Raw genomic sequence first — 19,802 nt, 5'->3', positions numbered from 1 at the left:
TAAGATAGCACAGTAATATTGATCAAACCGATAAAACATAAATCACGTTTTCATTACAGCAATCCCATTGTATACATAAATTGAAATATGTTTAATGTACCTAGAAAAATGACTACAGCCATTGTTTAAAGCAAGCTCAACAAATTACGCATTTTAATGAAGCAAAGCTGTTTACATTTTTCAGACACAAATTATAGCTAGGGAAAAGTATTTACTAAATACAATAAATTAGGTTTAGCAACAGATTTTTCATTGAGTGTCAATTTCTCAAGATATTGCATAAAAATGTGGAATTTTTGTTTCATATACAAAAAAAAGTATCGTAGTGTAAACCGTGCTAAATACTCCCAGGGAGGATGGTGTCAGTAGGGCAGTGGATGGGGTCAGCAGTTTTTTTATTTTTTTTATTTTATTTTTTTTAACAATTTAAATATTTTTTTCACAATATTATGCTCAGTGGGGGGACAAGGGGCACTGGTACTCAGTGGGGGGGGGGGGGAGCACTGATGCTCAGTGAAGGAAAAAGGGGTTCTGGTACATAGTGGGAGGGCAAAAGAGGTATTGGTCCTCAGTGGGGAAACAAGGGGGGGCACTCAGTGCTCAGTGGGGAGAGATTTGGGGTACTGGTCCTCAGTAGGGAGGGAAGGGGGACTGGTGCTCAGTGGGGAGACAACAGGTGGCACTGGTGCTAAGTGGGGAGAGAGCCTGCTGATCCTTCTTCAGACACAGATGCAGTGATAGCTCAGACAATTGCTCCTGTCACTTGTACACAAAGAGCTGGCAGCAAAGGAAGAATTCCTCTACTAACTTCTCAGCTGGGCTCTGACTGATGACATCATCTAATGCAAAGCCAAGCCGAGGAAGCCAGTGGTGGATGTCTTCCATTGCTGTGGGTCTTTGTTTACCTGACTGAGCTGTCACTTCACTGGCATCCCCGGGAAAACCTCCCGATGTTCAGGCCGCAGGAGTAGTGATACCGCTGCCCTCTAAATGTGGCACCCGGGGTACATACCCCCTGCCCTCCCAGTTTCAGCCTTGAGTGTAAAAAATATTTTTGGAGAAAAACGGAGAGTAGCTTCTTACTGTATGCAGAACAAATATGCATAATTGCCCAACAATGGTTTCTATGTAAAATGCATAAGAACTTTTTTTCAATGCTTTCATTCCTAAAGTGTAATTCCACATTTGTTGAAAAAACATATCTCCTCTGGGTGATCACTGGACATTGGAAGACATTTAAAACAAACTTTGTTGAAGATTCCTACCTATTTTTGCTCAGAAAAAAGATCTGTTTGATTTAACATGTGCTTTGCAGATTGATTCTGGATTAGACTGGTTCATTATAATCAGCGGGTGCACTTTCAGTGTTCTAAGCTGCAGCATCTGCATCAATTTAGAAGTAAATAACCCTTGCATGGGGATGCCTAAAATTGAACTTGTATACCAGACTTCTGGGAAAATGAGTGAGCCAATCACACAAGCAGGGAATTACATTCCTGGGGGAAGGTTTGCATATTGTATTGAACTTTACAGAAGTACACCTGCATTATATATACTGTTTAAATCCAATCATGTGTAAACAGATTTTTGACACTAAAGGTATTGATCCCAACATAAATCATTTACAGCCCCCTGAAGCTGAAATGTTACAGCTTGTTGAACGTCACCTATCAGTTGCAGCTGTCACAACCACCATTTGCAATATCCCCGTGTCTAAAAATGTCTTTTCTAATTGTGCATGCAATTCAGAAACATTTCCCTTTGAAAAAGAAAGCATTTAGATATCTGGCTCTAATTCATCTTATGGGTCTTTCCCATTATCAGTGGCATTGTCACATACACTGATTTGTTTCTGGGCATAAGAACTTTTTTTCAATGCTTTCATTCCTAAAGTGTAATTCCACATTTGTTGAAAAAACATATCTCCTCTGGGTGATCACTGGACATTGGAAGACATTTAAAACAAACTTTGTTGAAGATTCCTACCTATTTTTGCTCAGAAAAAAGATCTGTTTGATTTAACATGTGCTTTGCAGATTGATTCTGGATTAGACTGGTTCATTATAATCAGCGGGTGCACTTTCAGTGTTCTAAGCTGCAGCATCTGCATCAATTTAGAAGTAAATAACCCTTGCATGGGGATGCCTAAAATTGAACTTGTATACCAGACTTCTGGGAAAATGAGTGAGCCAATCACACAAGCAGGGAATTACATTCCTGGGGGAAGGTTTGCATATTGTATTGAACTTTACAGAAGTACACCTGCATTATATATACTGTTTAAATCCAATCATGTGTAAACAGATTTTTGACACTAAAGGCATTGATCCCAACATAAATCATTTACAGCCCCCTGAAGCTGAAATGTTACAGCTTGTTGAACGTCACCTATCAGTTGCAGCTGTCACAACCACCATTTGCAATATCCCCGTGTCTAAAAATGTCTTTTCTAATTGTGCATGCAATTCAGAAACATTTCCCTTTGAAAAAGAAAGCATTTAGATATCTGGCTCTAATTCATCTTATGGGTCTTTCCCATTATCAGTGGCATTGTCACATACACTGATTTGTTTCTGGGATGTAATTGTTGAAATACATCTGTATAAGTCAGCAACATGTTTTAAGCTATTTACAGTGGATAGTGGATCATATCAGCAATCAAGAAAGGTTTGTCATATTAGATTAATAAATATAAAAACACCCAACATATAATTGTTACTGAAAAGGAATTCAGTCAACCCTAATAGCAATTATTGTTTTACTTATTTTCAATAGTATTGTCATAATAAGAACATTTCACAACGGATGATTCTGGTGAAAAGTACACTATGTCAATAGATATCTCAAGAAAATCTATAAAACTCAAATACCCTAAGCAGACAAGATATTAAATACAGTCCAGGCTTTCGAATAAGGCCATCTGCTAGTGACAAACATAGGAGATTCAGATAAAAATGGCCAGGTCAGATAACAATAATTGGAAATATAATGCGTGCTCAAAGAGACACTGCCTTTTCTCTATCATATGCCTATGCACTTAATGAGATACACTGCAAATCAAATATAACTTTGGAGGCACCTAGAACAATTTTTACTTTTTATTGACTAGTGTGTCAGAGCATCCATAGACAACTACATGACATGTACTACAGAAAGCATATACTGCACAATCCACTAGGGGCTTACGTTAACATAGTATAGAATCAATATAGTTTAAGACTAAACCCCTGGCATAAACTGCCTCCCTTTCCCTCACCCTAAGTAACCCAAAAAAAGGGAAAAAAATTCTACAAGCCCTTTTTACATGTCTAAATCAATTGTTATGTGATATGCCGAGTCTCAAGTTTCTTATCTTCTTAACTGCAGAGAAGTAAAGTCCTTCTCCATTAGTCCATGTCTCTGCTTGGGTGACATGCACATGGACATGTGCACATCAGTTGACGTGTACATCTGGTAACTTAACTAACAAATCTTGTTTGCTAAGGAGTTTACACTCCATATCTGCCCGCTGGGGCTATTAGAGATCTTTTAACTATTCTGCATGTATATTAATTGCAATAATAAGACTACATGAAGTGTGCATTGATTCAATAAACTAACTATAAAAAAACACAAAAATTAAAAAAATCATAGTCCATATTGTAAGGAGTGTACAACAGTGAGATTGTGTGTATCATAGTGCTCATGCACAGAGGTGCAAAGTTTGGCCACAGCAAGCAGCTTACATAATTACATATGCTGTTATTTGCGGATGAATGTACTCATGCATATGCTGCCTTATTTGCTTTTCTAGTATGGTTTATAGATGTAATATACCAGGTTTAGTCTTTTTTCAAACATATGTGTTTCATACTTTAGTGACCAATTGTGCTGCTTGTCACATTGTGGTTTGAGTTTTTAAAATGTTAGGTTGAAATCGAACCATGCACATTCCTTAGCGCAGCTTTTTGGAATAAAAGGCACAAAAGCAATATTCAGATATTGTATGCACACTGCAAGCTGAACCTGAAATATATGCATGGAACATAAATATAGATTTATTGTAGCAATCAGGTCCACTGTGAATGCATGTGACTGTTGCTATGTATTGAAAGAATCTGTGGGTAAGAAAATCAGTCTAAAGCTGGGTACACAGTGATCAAAAATTTGCTGGTTCAGCAGGGACCTGCCAAATTTTGATTGATGTGTAGCCATATCTGGTCAGAAGCAGAAGCAGATAGTTAGGTCCTCTTCTGTCAATCAGATCTAATGGAAAACCTTCTTTGATCAGTGGCTTGTAGCCAACTGGCTGTAGTGCTGATCAATATATTCTGACAGAGGAGAGTCCCCACTCTCAGAATACAATGTTCCGGTGAGGTCTGGATTCCTGCATCTACCTGGTTTGTCTGGAATCGGATGCAGGCATCTGTTAGTTTTTCTTTGTTCTGCCTGCTGGCTGAATGGAATGAAATTAGCCATGTGGACCCAGACATTTAGTCAACTTTAAGAAGATTGATAAAATCAATTGAACAATTTCAGACAAGGTAGACAAAGTTACAATGTTACAATCTGATGTACCAATAACAAGTAGGACAAAGGACAAGGACAAAGACCAAACGGTACACTAGTTCACCAACAACAAGTAGGTTGTTTAGGTAGAATACCTAAAGACATGGTTTTTGTGTTATCCCCCAGTAATTTTCCCATGAAAATGTTAAATTCACAAACATAAATATAACCAAAAAATGTTGAAACTGTATTATGTCCTTAACAAATGGATATTACCTAAAAAAATTACTCCTTTTCCTGCTCTCTTCAACAGACACCTCTTATAACCTCACAAACAAATATCTAGACAGAAGCTAGCAATACTATTATCAGTAATAACTGAAGTGATGTTCTTTGTAATGTGACATTTGTGTACATTTTCATGGAGCACTGTGGTGCCAAATGGACATGGCACGTTACCACTTTGACCAGTCAGAATCACTCTGATCTGTCCTAGCATCCCTAAGGAAAGAAAGGGAAGAATTTTGCGTGGCCAGTGAAAGCTACTCATCCAGAAGGTATGTGCAGTGACGATTAATTTTTTTAAATTTAGACAGTTGTGTTAATGTGGGAGTTCTGGGTTCTCTTATTGTTTATTTTAAAATCCAGTGTTAAATTACTGGATATTTCATTTTCAAACACTACTCAGTGTCCGAGAAAGTGGTGCCTTTATTGCAGTTACAAACTGCCATTGTCCAGTGCCAGTTGAATGTAATTATTATGAGGCTATGCAGATAGTTATTAGACATGTTGCTTAGGTCAATTTTGCATTTTTTTAAAAAGATGAATAAAGTTTATTCTGTTAGAATAAAAGGCCATATCTTCGAAATTTACCTATTTAAACATAAAATAAACATAAAGTTAATTCTAATTTCCACACATATTACAAAAAAAAAAGAGAAAGGAAAAGTGGTGCCACAACCCACAGTAAACTATATCACTTATCCTCTCCTTCAGTTTTTTTTTTAAAAAAGAACCAACGAGCCTTAATTAATAAATAATAAGGTCAAGTTTAGATGTTACATCTGTTTGCTTTGGTTTTTCACATACTTCCTCCTTCTCAGTAGTTAATGATCTCCGTGCTTTACGAAGCTTTCCACAATGGAATCACAATATACATTTCATCCACATTTTCATTAAAATGACACAACAGAGGCAATAATTAGTTGAGGAACTGAGAATTTCAATATATTGAACAGTGTAAAGTAAAGACCATGGACTTGATTTACTTAAAGGTTAGGAAAATTTCTAAATAAAATGAAGAAGCCCACTCTCCACCTCCAAAAGCTTTATCTACTATAGTAGCTCTCATCCAGAACTGTGGGGCCAGGAGACCGATTCTACTAAGCATGTACAGACATTGTGTAAAGAAGCCAGTCTGGAGGACATAAACATTTTTGCAGGCCTTTGAGCCAAGAGCTCGACAAACATCGAGCTTCAGGTGGGGGGGAGGTAGCATGGGAGGGGGTGAGGAAAGAGGGTAAAAACACTTTGTTTGAAAGTTTTGTTAACATTAAGAGCTCTTTATTTACATATCCCATAAGATGTGTACAGCCCTCAAAAATCCACGTAGAAGTTTCTGGTATTTACTTTTTTTTTTTTTGGTTTTGGAAAAGTGGAAAAGAAAATACTTTTACTAAATCATTCCCCTATATGTTTAAGTTTAACAGCAGTTCCAGGGATTCATATAAAACGTTTTTAATACAATACTATCATGAATTCATTGAATAGTAAACTATTAACTAAATATTAGGTAGAATGAAAAACAGAGGTCTTACCATATTTATTGAAGACACTGGTCCAATGCTGTTAACATAAATGTCCACATCAATAACGGTGGGCTTAACTGTGAAAAAAGAAAATAGCAAATATTAGACATGTAAATGAAGTGAACCACATGCACACCTATGGTTGCATTAATGATCACATGATTTTGCATTATATGATAAGCATATGATGGCAGAAGACACATTTTTACACAGAAAATGTATGTACTATAATGCATTTATACCTTTTGGACAAAATGTTTTTATATAATTACAAACCAGTTATAACTGCATTCAAAAAAAATGTACAACTCTACGTAGTTCTGAACTCCAGGCAGATTTAAAAGGCACAACTTAGTGCAGTTCTGTAATCATTAATGTATGAATAACGATAAATATAAGCCCTGTAAGTATCTGAATTTGTCTTAAAATAGCCTCTTGTACAGCAGGCCTCAGGCAGGGAGAGGAAAAAGCAGCACAAGAAGCCAATCAGTGTGCAGCAGTGCAAAGAACATGCTGATAGGTGGAGAGAGCAGAGTGACAAAGAGGAGCTCATTAATGTTCTATTTTTCTTTACTGTCCAGTAACAGGGTTGGGGTGCAGTGATAGCCTGTAAATAAAAATACAGCAGAGAAAAATCAAATTCCCTTCCCTTCTAGATTGGATTGTGTTGCATGGCAAAGCTGTGCAAATCTTACCAGTGGATGAACAAAAATACAAAAAACATATTTAGTGCATCTCTGTGATACATGGACACTTCCTTATGTTTTCTCTTTATAAATTTTGCATTTCAGAGAAATGACTATTGATTCTGCAGGAAATTCTATGAGCACCTGACTTCCTTTGCACTCTGCCTTTGCTGCACTTGAATCTCAAATGTAGTGTTATCAGCACTTAATAAGGTAACGCAGGCAACTCAGTAGCATCCAAAAGTATAAATCTTTACTGGCTACATGGTAATATTCACTCAAAAAGCAGACTTACATGTTACAGTTATACAGCCCTACTTATATCACTAACCATGACATACTAAACACATGTTTAATCCTTTTGCTGCCAGGCCCTGTGCCCCACTTTTAAACTTAGCTGGTCAGGCCATTTTTGCTATTGTTCCATTGCTTTTTTATTTTTCCCTTACAGCTTTCAGAGTTTGTTAAAGACCCCAAAACCATATATTTTTTGAAGGCACATGACCAGTAGAATACAAATAAGGTGATACTGATTTTTTTGGGCACAATGGTATTTGCGCAAATGTTTATCAAAACAGTATTTTAGCTAAAAATACATTAAATCATTATTAGCAGATAAAACACAGCCCATTTTACAAAATTCCTACTAAATATAAAAGCTAATATGTATTGAGTTAATAAATAACTACTATTTGTACATTTTAGATTGCACTTTTTTTGCGCAATAGTGAAAATCGAACATACGCAAAAATGGAAATATCCAAACTTCTCTAAAAATCTAGAGGTTTTTATTGTTCCCATAAAGCTTTCAGAATTTGTTTAAGACACCCCAAACCATATATTTTTGGAAAAGACATGACATGTAAAATAAAAAGAAGGTGCTACTGATTTAAAACCCTGCCATATTTATGCAAATGTTTATCAAAACAGTATATTCTCTAAAAATCCTCTAAAATCATTTTTAGCAGAAATAAATAAAGCACATTTTCCAAAATTCCTGCTAAATTCCTGCTAAATTCCTACTCTATATTTAAAAGCTTAACCTGTATTGAGTTAATAAATAACAAATATTTGTAATTTTAAAAGTACGTCTTTTTGCAAAATGGTGAAAATTGAACGTATGCAAAAATGTAAATAACCACATTTCTCTAAAAATCTGAAGGTATTCATTGTTCCCTTACAGCTTTCAGAGTTTGTTAAATACCCCCCAAACCATACATTTTCTGAAAGCATAGGACCAGTAGAATAAAAGGAAGGTGCTACTGATTTTTATGGCCCCACAGAATTTGAGCAAATGTTTACCAAAGCAATATTTTTGCTAAAAATACACTAAAATCATTATTAGCAGATAATAACGCAGCACATTTTACAAAATTCCTGCTAAATTCATACTAAATATAAAGGCTTAACCTGTATTGAGTTAATAAATAACACATATTTGTACATTTTAAATTGCACCTTTTTGAGAAAAAGTGAAAATCGGACATACGCAAAAATTTCTCTAAAAATCTGAAGGTCCTACTTTTTTTCGCTTACAGCTATCAGAGTTTGTAAAAGGCCCCAAAATCATATATTTTCTAAAACCACATGGCCAGTAGAATAAAAATAAGGTGCTACTGATTTTTAAGGCACCGCGATATTTGCGCAAATGTTTATCAAACCAATATTTTCGCTAAAAATACACTAAAATCATAAATTGGATGGATTCATACGTGGCAAAATGTACAAAATTCCTGCTAAATTCCTACTAAGTAGAAAAGTTAAACCTACATTGAGGTAATTAAAAACAAATATTTTTACATTTTAACTTGCACCTTTTTGTGAAATGGTGAAAACTGAAGGTACGCAAAACTGTAAATAAAAACAATTTACTCTGGAGGTTACCATTTTTCACTTACAGCTCTCAGAATTTGAAAAGACCCCTCAAACCATACATTTTCTGAAAGCACATGACCTGTAGAATAAAAAACATGCTACAGATTTTTTGGGCTCTGCAATAATTGTGCAAATGTTCATCATATCGCTATTTTCACTAAAAATACACTAAAATCATTAATAGTGCACATAAACACAACATTACTTACAAAAATCCTGCTAAATTACTACTAAAGCATCGTTCCCATGTGGCACACTAAAGTGAAGACCTATGGAGAGTCATGTTTACCGCATAGGGGTGCACAGGTGTTCTGTGCATCCCCTTACAGGAAGTCGTATTTATGTCAATTGAGATGCAACGGCTGCACGGGCATAGCTGCTGTTTCAAAGCTGACATCCATGTGGGTGGGAGTGCATGACCCCAAACACAGACAGTGTGAGCTCAGGGGCATGCATATGAACCTACTTGGATGTCAAATTGGGAGCAACGGCTGTAAATGCAGTTGCTACATCCCAAATTACATCAAAGGGACTGCCTGCACAGAGATGCACGGAACACCTGTGCATCCCTGTAAAGATATGCTGTGTAGGCCCTGTTTGAACAAGGCCTTAGGCCCCTTTCACAGAAGCAGACCGATTAGGTCTGCCTATCCATTTTTCAGGCGGGCCCAATCAGACGACCCATTGTTTCTCTATGGAGAGGCTGATGTAAATGGACAAGTGTCCGTTTACACCCACCTGCATCCAATTTGATCCACTAAAAAAACAGACGGATGGGGATCCCATTCCCTATCCATCTAGCAGATCAGATGGGATGGTATCGGTAGGAAATGGACAAGCGGTCCATCTCCATCCGACCACCCTATAGAGAACAGCGGGCTGTGTCCGTGTCTGCTTTGCATCAGTGGAGCGGATGCAGATCTGTCATCCTCCTGCTAAGCGGGGATCAGCAGAAAGATCACCACTTAGCAGGCAGATCTGCTTGACAGAGTCCGCTTCATTTTTTTTTTTTACTTTTTACATTTTTTTTACAATTATATTTTTTTATATTTTTTTTATCAGAGGTCTAAAAAGACCCCCATATCTCTATTTGTGAGACAGAACTTTCTCTGCAGCACTTTAAATGAATCAATAAAGAGTCTGTATATTAATTTATAAACTGACAGTCTGACATAGTAAACTCTCAGTTTGCTATGATCAGCTGATCAGCTGTCAGTGGACATAGGAGCCATCAGTAGTGATGGCTGCCTAGGTCCACTGTACTACAGGAATCAGGCTGGTAAAGACATGTTTACCAAGCACCCCAAGTTCCAGCTTCACCAGCACTCCAGCCCCCCACTCTCAGGCTGACAGCGTACCGGACAGCGTGTCGGTCAGCAGCTGCAGGCAGCAGGAGGGAAAGGGAGGGATGCTGCCGGAGCAGGGATAGTTTAGGGGTGCGGGAGCTGGTAAGGGGGGATAAGACAGGCAGGGGGAACAAATTATGATCCCCTCTAAGCCCCAGCAGCACCTGAAGCCAGCGGGAGTTGCAGAGGAGAGATGCCGGCTTCTAAAGGTAGCTGCAGGGGATCGGGTTTGCCAGGGGGGGGTCAGATCCGGTGTGGGGGGGATCAGTGCTGGGGGGGAAGAAGGGTGATGAAGGGGATAGGAAAGGAGGGTGGGGGGAACAGTTTCAGATGACAGGAAGTGGGTGGGAGGTGGAAAGGCTGTGGAAAGGGAAGCGGCAGCATGGGGGGGGGAGTTACAGTTTAGTTTAATACCACTGATCAGTGGACTGTAATTCGCTGATCAGAGTTATAGTTATCAGAGTCTGATGAACAATTCTGTTATAAGTTCATGGTCATTGAAGTGACCATGAGCTTATAGGAGAGGAAGAAATGAGGTCCGTACAGTGTACAGACCTGGCTAACTGCATGCAGTACTTTAGGTCTGTATGCTGTATGGACCTAGCAGTAAAAGGGTTAAATAGTAACTACTTCCTGACAAAAGTGGGTGGGAAAACAGATGGTCAAAAATTAAAAGCAATCAAAACACCATCAACTCCTGCATAGTGATAAACATGACTGCAAAAAACAAGTACACACAAGTATACACACTGGGGTCATTCCTTTTGATTCATGTAATTTGTGACCAAATCCTGCTGAGTACAGAAGACTGGTGGTATAATCTTTCACAGGTGTATACTAATGACCTAGGTTCAGTCCCTGCTGAAACCTTCTGTAAAAAAAAGCTGTTTTTTAGAAATTGAAGACTACAATGATGAAAGAAACGAGATTATGGGGGCACTATATGGGGCTCCAATAATACATTAATGAACCTATGATTCCTAGGGGTCTAAGATGTAAAAAAAGATTTCATCCTCAATTTATTCTGAGAGGTTTCGTGTCAGAATGGAATGAGATCCTGAGCAAATGCTCTCTTGACCTGATAATATTGATTGTTTTGTATGAAGAAAAAGTTTTGCAAACAGGTAGCTCAGAGATGAATTATTTGAAATAAACAAATGTTGCAATATCAATCACTTTTGATTTATGATGATTTACATGTGGGCCTAATCCTCAGTATTAAAAATTTGGAGAAACAAATAATAGATGATAAAAAATCCAAATATCTCTGAGACGTAAAGGATTATGAAGAGGTCACTGTTTACTAATGTAACAGGTCCAGGAGGGCTGATAGTTTTTTATATGCAATTTTAAAAAGAAAAAGAAGTCTAAAACAATTGAGAAGAAACTGGTTAGTTTTAGCTCACCAGATGTTTCTGATACTCAGTGAGTTGTATCAGACACTGCAGACTCTAGATCTTCAGTCACCTCTAGAAGTTCTGCTGGTTCTGTTTTTGCCCGGCATAAATCATCAGATACCATGCTAAAAAACCCAAACATTGTCTTTTTACAAAATATAAAAAAAGGAAAAAAAAAAAAGGAGAACAAGGAAGGGGAGACACAGAAACATTTTTTACATGGAGGAGATATTACCAAAATGCAAAAGACAGCAGAGGGAACAATTTATCTCCTGATGAATCCAGAGGGCTGTCCTTTGCTTCTACATTTCAAATTCAATGTTTTCTGTTTATGGATTTGACAGCCAGATCTATTTTGGAAATACTGCAGTCTGATTTTTGTGGTGGTTCATGTAATATTTTTAGTGATACCCTAAATAAGGGGGAGAAATATATGTATCCATAACAGGCCAGGAGACTTACAGTGGAGGCTTTCCAAAATATTGTAGAAACTGAATTGATTGAATTCGGGAACAGAACCAATACCACTGTAAAATCCCCTAGGTTGAACCTAATAGGTCTAAGCAACTAACACTCCAGAGGTTAAGGAAGCACTCTGATATTGTGATATGTGAAGCCCGACAAAGAGGGTAGGTGTTCTGAGTCATGAAAACAGGAAGCTCTCAGGCAATTAAATTGTGTGGACACTTATCACCAACTTGCATTTAGCTTTCACAGTTTCTCAGATCAGGACAGGAGATGGGAGTACTTAGTGTCAAGACTGCTAAATAATTGGTGGTGGATAATCAGGTTATCCCTGTATTCTACCATCTCCCCAAGATTCAAAAACGGAATGTCCCTGTTAGGGGTTGCCCAAATGTAGCAGGGAAAGGCTCTCTTTTGGAGAGGTTAGGAAAATGAGCTGATCAGTATGTCCAACCACTACTCATCAGAATTCCCAGCTACATCAGGGACACCAGTATTGTCTTGGGAACATATCTGGAATTTAAAATGGCAGTATAGCTTTTCATGGGTTACACTGGATGTAAAATGCTTTTATTCCTCTCTATCGAACCATCTTTCCCTTAAAGCACTCCAGTACCATCTGCAAAACTATAGTCTTTACATATTGGAATTGTGGGAATTTCTGGCATTGTTTGTGGAGTTTTTTTGATGATAAATTTTACTTGCAGTGCTATTGGGCCTCTATGGGGGTATATTTCCCCCCTCACTCAATAACCTCTACATTGGTTTATTGGGAGGAGTTTTTATGTTCTCCAATTCCAACCCATGTAGGGGGGGATGTGACTTAGTACGGTCATTATATTGATTACTTCCTTATGGTATGGGGAGGTACACAAGAAAGTTTAGAGCTGTTCATTTTGTACACTATCTTAATTCAGATAATTTGAAATTATAGTTTTCATGTAAAATCATGAATCACATTCATGTGAAGTTATGAATTACATTAGTAGGCATTATGATTACAGGTACAGTTAACACTAAAACATTTCATAAAATTTGTGTTAGGAAAAAGAATATAATTTGTGCAGGCAATTAAATCCTGCTTGTCACTAGCTGTCACCCTATGCACACTAATAATACATTCTTGGGGGGGAGTTCATTAGGTTGAGGAGAAACTGTTCCACTGTAGAAAGCTACTGTATGCCCTGGGATGTGAAATAATTACCAATAGACCAAATAGAGGGTTTTGTGAGTGACATTTTAGTAGGGGCAAAAGATTAGCTTTGAAAAGAAAGAGATTGGATATGACTGGCAAGGGTCAGGCAGGTAAGCAAGAACATTAATGTCTGGCAAGGGAATTTGATAATGTTTTTTATGACTTTCAAGATATTAGCAAGTAGTAAATATTCTTAGGGAAACCTGCTTGTCCTTTTTGCCATTGCCAATCTATAATCTATTTTGAAGAATGGTTGCATGTTTTCTAGCCGGAAGACTCCCACTTTGGTATATCTGTGTAGTCAAGTACTTGCTGTTAATATAAGATACATTGTAAGAAATGCACCATCATCTGTTCTCTGGTTACAGGTACAGCCTATCCTGTGAAGCAATATATCACCTGTGGGCCCAATAATGCAGTCTATGTTGTAAAATGTGAGGTGTGCACCCTACAGTATGTAGGTTGCATGATTTGACCTCTAAGAACCAGCAGAGGGTAACATTAAAATGATTACTTCAATCTCAATGCTAGAAATATTTCCAATGTTTCATGACATTTTGAAGAAATACATAGGAGCAACATGAGTTATTTTTCTTTTTTGGATTATGAAATTGCCTAGATGGGGAGTTCCTAGAGAAAGAAGTTTGGTGGATATATACTCTACAGACTAGGGCAAAATCTGGCCTCAACCTTAGGTAGGATATGATTCTTTTTCATACATCTTTGTCCCTGTATTTCTCATTCTTTTTTTTTAATAATGTCAGCCTCTATTGTCTATCTTTGTTTATGTATTTTTGTGTATACCTGTGTAATTGATTTTTGTAGTCATGTTAGAGCTCTACATAGGAGTTGATTGGGTTTTGATTGCTTTTAATTATTGACCACCTATTTTTCCCACCCACTTTTGTTGGGTTACTGTGTAAATATATGTTTAGTATATCATGGACAGTGCTATGAGAAAGATTGTTTTTTTTAACTGGATATTACCCTGTAGCCAATAAATATTTATATATATGTTTGATTGTGTGTTGCCAGCTATACCTTGTTCTATGGCTTGTTCAGAGGAGTGTACATGCATTCACTCCGGTGATTCCAGCCTCGGCATGTCAATAAAGTTGAGTATATCTCCTCTGTATTTAGTATCATCAGCACTGTCCAGTTCTCCTTAATAAACCACAAAACACCTCCCTTTTATATATGGAGATGGGGGCAGTGTTCTGTAGACTAAATCAGGAAAAAGTAGCAGTATTAGTAGTAAGATGCAATATTATTTTTTGTCCTTTGGTCTAAATATATATTTAAGCTCCAATTGGGAAATATTTGACATTTTACATATGACATATTTTCTAACTTTGCTATTGTTGGTAAAACCCATTGGAGAAAAAACACACCTGATATACAATCAGTATATTCATGACATAAAGTAATACTAATTAAAAACAAGTGATAATGTACCAGCAACCCCTTCAGTCACTGTTCACAATGGTATGCGTTTGATCCACCTACTGTATATTTCCCTGTGTGTCACCCTAGAAGGTGGGTGTAATATGGTACACACAGTAGTTAACACTGCAGAGTCTCTAAATTTGTCACTCTTCCTTGCTTTATATACCATACGTTCCTAAACAACTTTCATTTATTCTGCTCTCCATTTTAAATTGGTCCCCTGGTTTTATTTTCAGTTCTACACTTTAGAAGTAACAACTGGATGCTGACTGGTTGGTATGGACAACCATAATTGCTCTTGTAGCAAATATGGCATATATAAAACCCACAAGCATTATTTTGTACATAATGTACAAATGTGATAATTGGCCTCATGTCTAAAATATGTATAAAATGTAAGTCAATTGTGAATGTTGCCTAATCAGTCAACTCTTGTTATCTTTATTTTTTCAGTCACTGTTCTCAGTGGTATGCCTTATTTCCACCTATTGTATATTCCACTGTGTGTCCCCTTAGAAGGTGGGTGGAATATGGTACACACAGTAGTTAACACTGCAGAGTCTCCACATTGTCACTCTTTCTTGTTCCATATACGTTCCTAAGCAACTGTCAATTATTCATACAAGCTTAATCATTGAAGTTATTGAGTCACAAATCCCTTTATTTAATTCCTGGACTTTCTTCATTAATTTATTAAATCCATAGGGATTACTTAAATTATTGCGCATAGGATTATATAAACAATAATGCAAAGGTTTATATTTAAAACTAAAGAATGAATGTGTTTATGTTATACATATTTTACTTGGGTATACTTCATCATATTTTAGTCAAGTGGAAATATTTACTATGAATGTTTTCAAAGGAAAATAAAACATGTACATAATATTAATAAATACATGTAAAACATCTCTGGGAGCATTTATTACCTCAATTAATTTTGTATATTTTACCATAATTTCAAAGATATAGCTAACAATATCCCATAAATACCTCATAGAAGCAAAAGGCAAATTTTGTAACAGTTTACAGTATCTGTCAATTTATGGGAACATAAATACTCTACAGACGTGATTTTACATTTTCTCCCAAATGAGTGGAGGTTTGGGTGCCTTCACTGAACTTGACTTCACTTCTTTATGAACTCTAGTCCTATATGGACTACACAATCATATCTAAACCCAAAATAAACCAATAAATCAATGTGAGAGCTGTGCGTCAATCTCTCAGAACCCACTAAGCCCTAAAACATAATTTTTTTCATACACAGCTAAAAGTAACGTATGTTGGCAAAAGTATGAAGTATGGAGTTTTCTATGAAGAGAAACAGTCCCTTACCTGTCCAAAAACTAGTCATACTAATGAGTGCCTACCACACCAGACTATTTTTCAATTTTACCCTGCATCCCCCGATAATATAAAGCACATCAAATAATAAGCATCTCAACCCCAAAATCAAACTGATTTCACCCATAAGAGGGCATCGTCAGAAGTAAAAAAGTGTCAATTGAAATAAAAAAATATGCTCCAACACAAAACAACATATTCATGTGGTGAGGTGAGGACAACTGAGGACAAGTGCATTTCAGTGCATTTTTGATGCATTTCACTACATTTTACTTGTGTACCATACAGAATAAAAGCAACATGTTCTACGTTTGTTGATTGCACTGGAATGCACCGTACAGATGGGAACTAGGGCCATTAGAATCTATGTGAAACACTCACCATGTGCTTTTGATACAGAATAAAAAAGCACTGGATTAGCACTGAACTATATCTGGTGTGAGCTAGTCCAAAATGTTCCTGTTAGCAAACATGGCATATTTAAAACCTGTATTATTTTGTGCATAATGTCCAGATGTGATAACTGGCCTTGTATAAGCATATTTAAATTGGTTTTATTGTTTTTTGTTAGGGTTGTGGGGTACAGTTATTTGAATACGTGTATTTTTGATACATTTTTTTCTTGTCTGCTGATTTATTTTGATAATTTTGGAGGACACCTAAAATCTGTATCTATTATTACTTTGATGTCAAGGTGCCCTCTCTCCTTCTCACTATGTGTGAGGTTTTGATTTATAGCTTGGATTGGATTTTACCATAGAGCTATTTACCTTTAACTACGTTTAAGTAGTTAGTACAGGGGAACTTGTGGAATTAATAAGACATACATGCAGGCACCTGAGTATGGGTGAACTTCATTCTATTGAAGTTGATGGTCATTTACCAATATTTGGACAGTGGAAAGGTTTGTTTTGAACCTTCAAAGTGCAACTGTGTCCAGTCTATAGACATGAAACTATTTACATTTTCTTAACAAGCAGTAAACATTTTAAATCAAGCCATCATTCCCCTCTCTATCTTTTTTAAACATGAAGTTATTCATTCTCAGGGATCCTCAAATATCACAACAAAGACTCTAGATTTGGGTTTCAAGTGCCTTAGAAATACCAGTTGGGTGTTTATATCATAAGGGTGGCAGTCTGCCAAGATTTTGCCCTTGAATAAAAAGCTAAGATTTCATTCACTTGCTGGATTGTGGAAATGTATTTCTTCACAGTGCCTATAGATGATCAAGGCCATGTTTTAAGTGTTTTTACTACTTTTTTCTGAATACTTAATGTGCAGTATGATGGACAGATGAGTTACATCTCAGCCACTGCCATGCTTTTGTGACCACAGTGGTGTCACTAACCTGCAGTTATAACCAGTGTGTGATGATGGCACTCTCAGCTTCACCCTGCACAAAAGTTTTTCATTTTAATAAACAATCTAGGTGCCAGCAGACTGAGATTGATTGACACTGAATCTTGTTTACGCTGAAGTTTTTTTTTTTTTTAATGCAAACACGCACTGTTTACATTGTGTACATCTGCTTAACAATTCTGACTTTTAAAAAATGACTATAACGCATGCTGTCATGTCAGACAGGGATTTATTAGAAGTTAAAAACTAGTAGCGCTCTTCAAAGAGACAGAGGTTTTTGGTTTTCTGGATTAGTGCATTAGACATAAAACCTAACAATTTCAAAATATTGTTTAATGAAAGAAAAGAAAAATGGTGCAAAAACTATTTACAGAAAAGAAAATACTAAGAAGAGAGACAATATTAGACCAGTAAAATAAAAGAAAAAATAATAAGTTCTTAAAGTAAAGTATTTTCTTGATCTGTAGATCCACAGAATTAATAATTTAATATAGCATACATGTTATCCAAGGTATCAAAGCAATTGGTCCAAAAGAAAAAAAAAACTCTTGGCAGATGTGTTTTGTTTTGAGGGTAAAGGTTAGCTTCTAAACCGGAGTTGCAATTACTTTTTGTGGACCTTTCAGAGGGCTGTCACTGATCCCACCCCCACCCAATTCAAAGAGCTACTTTAAGGGTTTGGACATAGGAGAACCGAAATGATTTATTACACTTCATTGGCCATATTTCTGTATTACCATATATTGCAGTCAAGCAACCAGTAAATTATTAAACAGAATTAATGAACAGTAAATGTTGCATACATAAGATGTATAGAGCTCTTAGACAGTTAATGCGACTAATTAGGCTTCTGTATTGTATAAACTAACTAACCATAGTTGATTTAGAATTGTTTGGTGTTCTCTTCTAAATTTAGATATATTCTTCTTATGGGTGTAATGATAACAGATTTCAATTGGTGAAATATGTTAAAGTTTTAGCTCTGCAATGAGACCTACCCAGACAAGAATTTCACTTTCCTAACCACTTGCTGACCACCCTATGGCAGATTTACAGCTACAGGGCGGCCGTGCTGCACAGAATCACCTATATATACGTGATTCTGCACTTTCGGGTTTCGGTGAGCGGTGTCAGCCACTGATCTGCCTGTGAACGCAAAGTTGAAAGGAGTGCAGGACCAGTGTGGCTCTTGGCTTCCAGGCACAACAGACGCAGCACAGCATGGCAACGTCTCACCTGGCATGTGGAATAGGTTCTGGGGATCTTGGGTGGCACAGCGGAAGAGACAGTAGCAGCGGAAAAGGAGGAGTCAGCCGAGGAGGATAGGGAGGATGGAGTAGGAGGAGGAGAAGAAGAGGCAGGCCTGCATTCAATCCGTGGTGGTAAAACCAAATCTACACGTGTGCCACAGTTTACATGCTTGACGGCCTTCAGAAGGTACCCCCAGTGGGCAGTAAAAGTGATATACCTTCCCTGCCCGTGTTTGCTAGACCATGTGTCTGTGGTCAGATGTATCTTAGCACCAACTCTGTGTGCCAGAGATACATTCACTTGCCGCTAAACATGGCCATACAGCTCTGGAATGCCCTTCTGCGAGAAATATTTCCTGCCTGGGACCTTCCATTGTGGTGTTCCAATGGCCACAAATTTCCAAAAGGCCTCAGAGTCCACCAGTTGATATGGCAGTAGTTGGCGGGCTATCAGTTCCGACAAGCCAGCAGTCAAATGTTGGGCAAGAGGGTTATCCTGCGTCATCATTTTTTTTACGCTCCAACATTTGGGCCACAGAAGCCTGCCTTTTTCCAGAACAACGTGAGGATGGCATTAGGGAAGGTTGAGTGGAGGACAATTGTGAGGAGAGAGGAGAAGGAGAAGAGGCTGGACTGTGGGAGCCTGGAGTGAGGCTTTGTGGGTTCTGACGGCGTTGCTCCCACTGGTCTCGGTGATAGGAGTTAAGGGGCCTTCTTAAGGCGGTCATCCCTAGGTGAGTGTTGGGGTTACCGCGACTTATGCGTTGACTGCAAAGGCTGCAGATGGCATCACTGTTGTTAGCAGCGGACACATTAAAAAAAGCCTACACTGCGGAGCCATGTGCCAGCATCCTGGGAGCGCCAGATGTGACCGTACATGGTTGATGGCTCGCTCCTGATACATTTGCAGTCTGCTTTGTCCCTCCTGTGCAATACAAGCTCCACCTGCTTCTCCTCCCTATCTGCTGGTCTGCCTCTCCTGCTGAACTCCCCTCCACTTCCTCTCTTGTGGGCACCCATGTGATGTCCATAGGCACGTCATCATTCACGTCACCTTCCCCAAAACTAACATTCGAGATCTCGGAGTAGGCAGCAACAGTGGGGACCAACCTCCTTGGGCTGATCTGGGTACTGTCG

At 37.7% G+C, this 19,802-nt stretch overlaps 1 protein-coding gene across 1 annotated transcript in view; it reads right to left on the bottom strand.

The window, feature by feature from the left end:
• GABRG3 (gamma-aminobutyric acid type A receptor subunit gamma3) overlaps positions 1-19,802 on the bottom strand; it is a 1,042,113-nt gene that overhangs the window by 855,193 nt on the left and 167,118 nt on the right. Inside the window, exon 3 of the mRNA XM_082244515.1 lies at positions 6,306-6,373. Within this exon, the coding sequence (XP_082100641.1) occupies positions 6,306-6,373 (68 nt within the window). The remainder of the gene's footprint in view (positions 1-6,305; positions 6,374-19,802) is intronic.

Source organism: Pelophylax lessonae (assembly GCF_965119305.1).
Source record: "Pelophylax lessonae genome assembly, chromosome: 2".
NCBI classification, from domain to species: Eukaryota; Metazoa; Chordata; class Amphibia; order Anura; family Ranidae; genus Pelophylax; species Pelophylax lessonae.
This window is presented reverse-complemented; position numbering and strand designations above follow the sequence as displayed.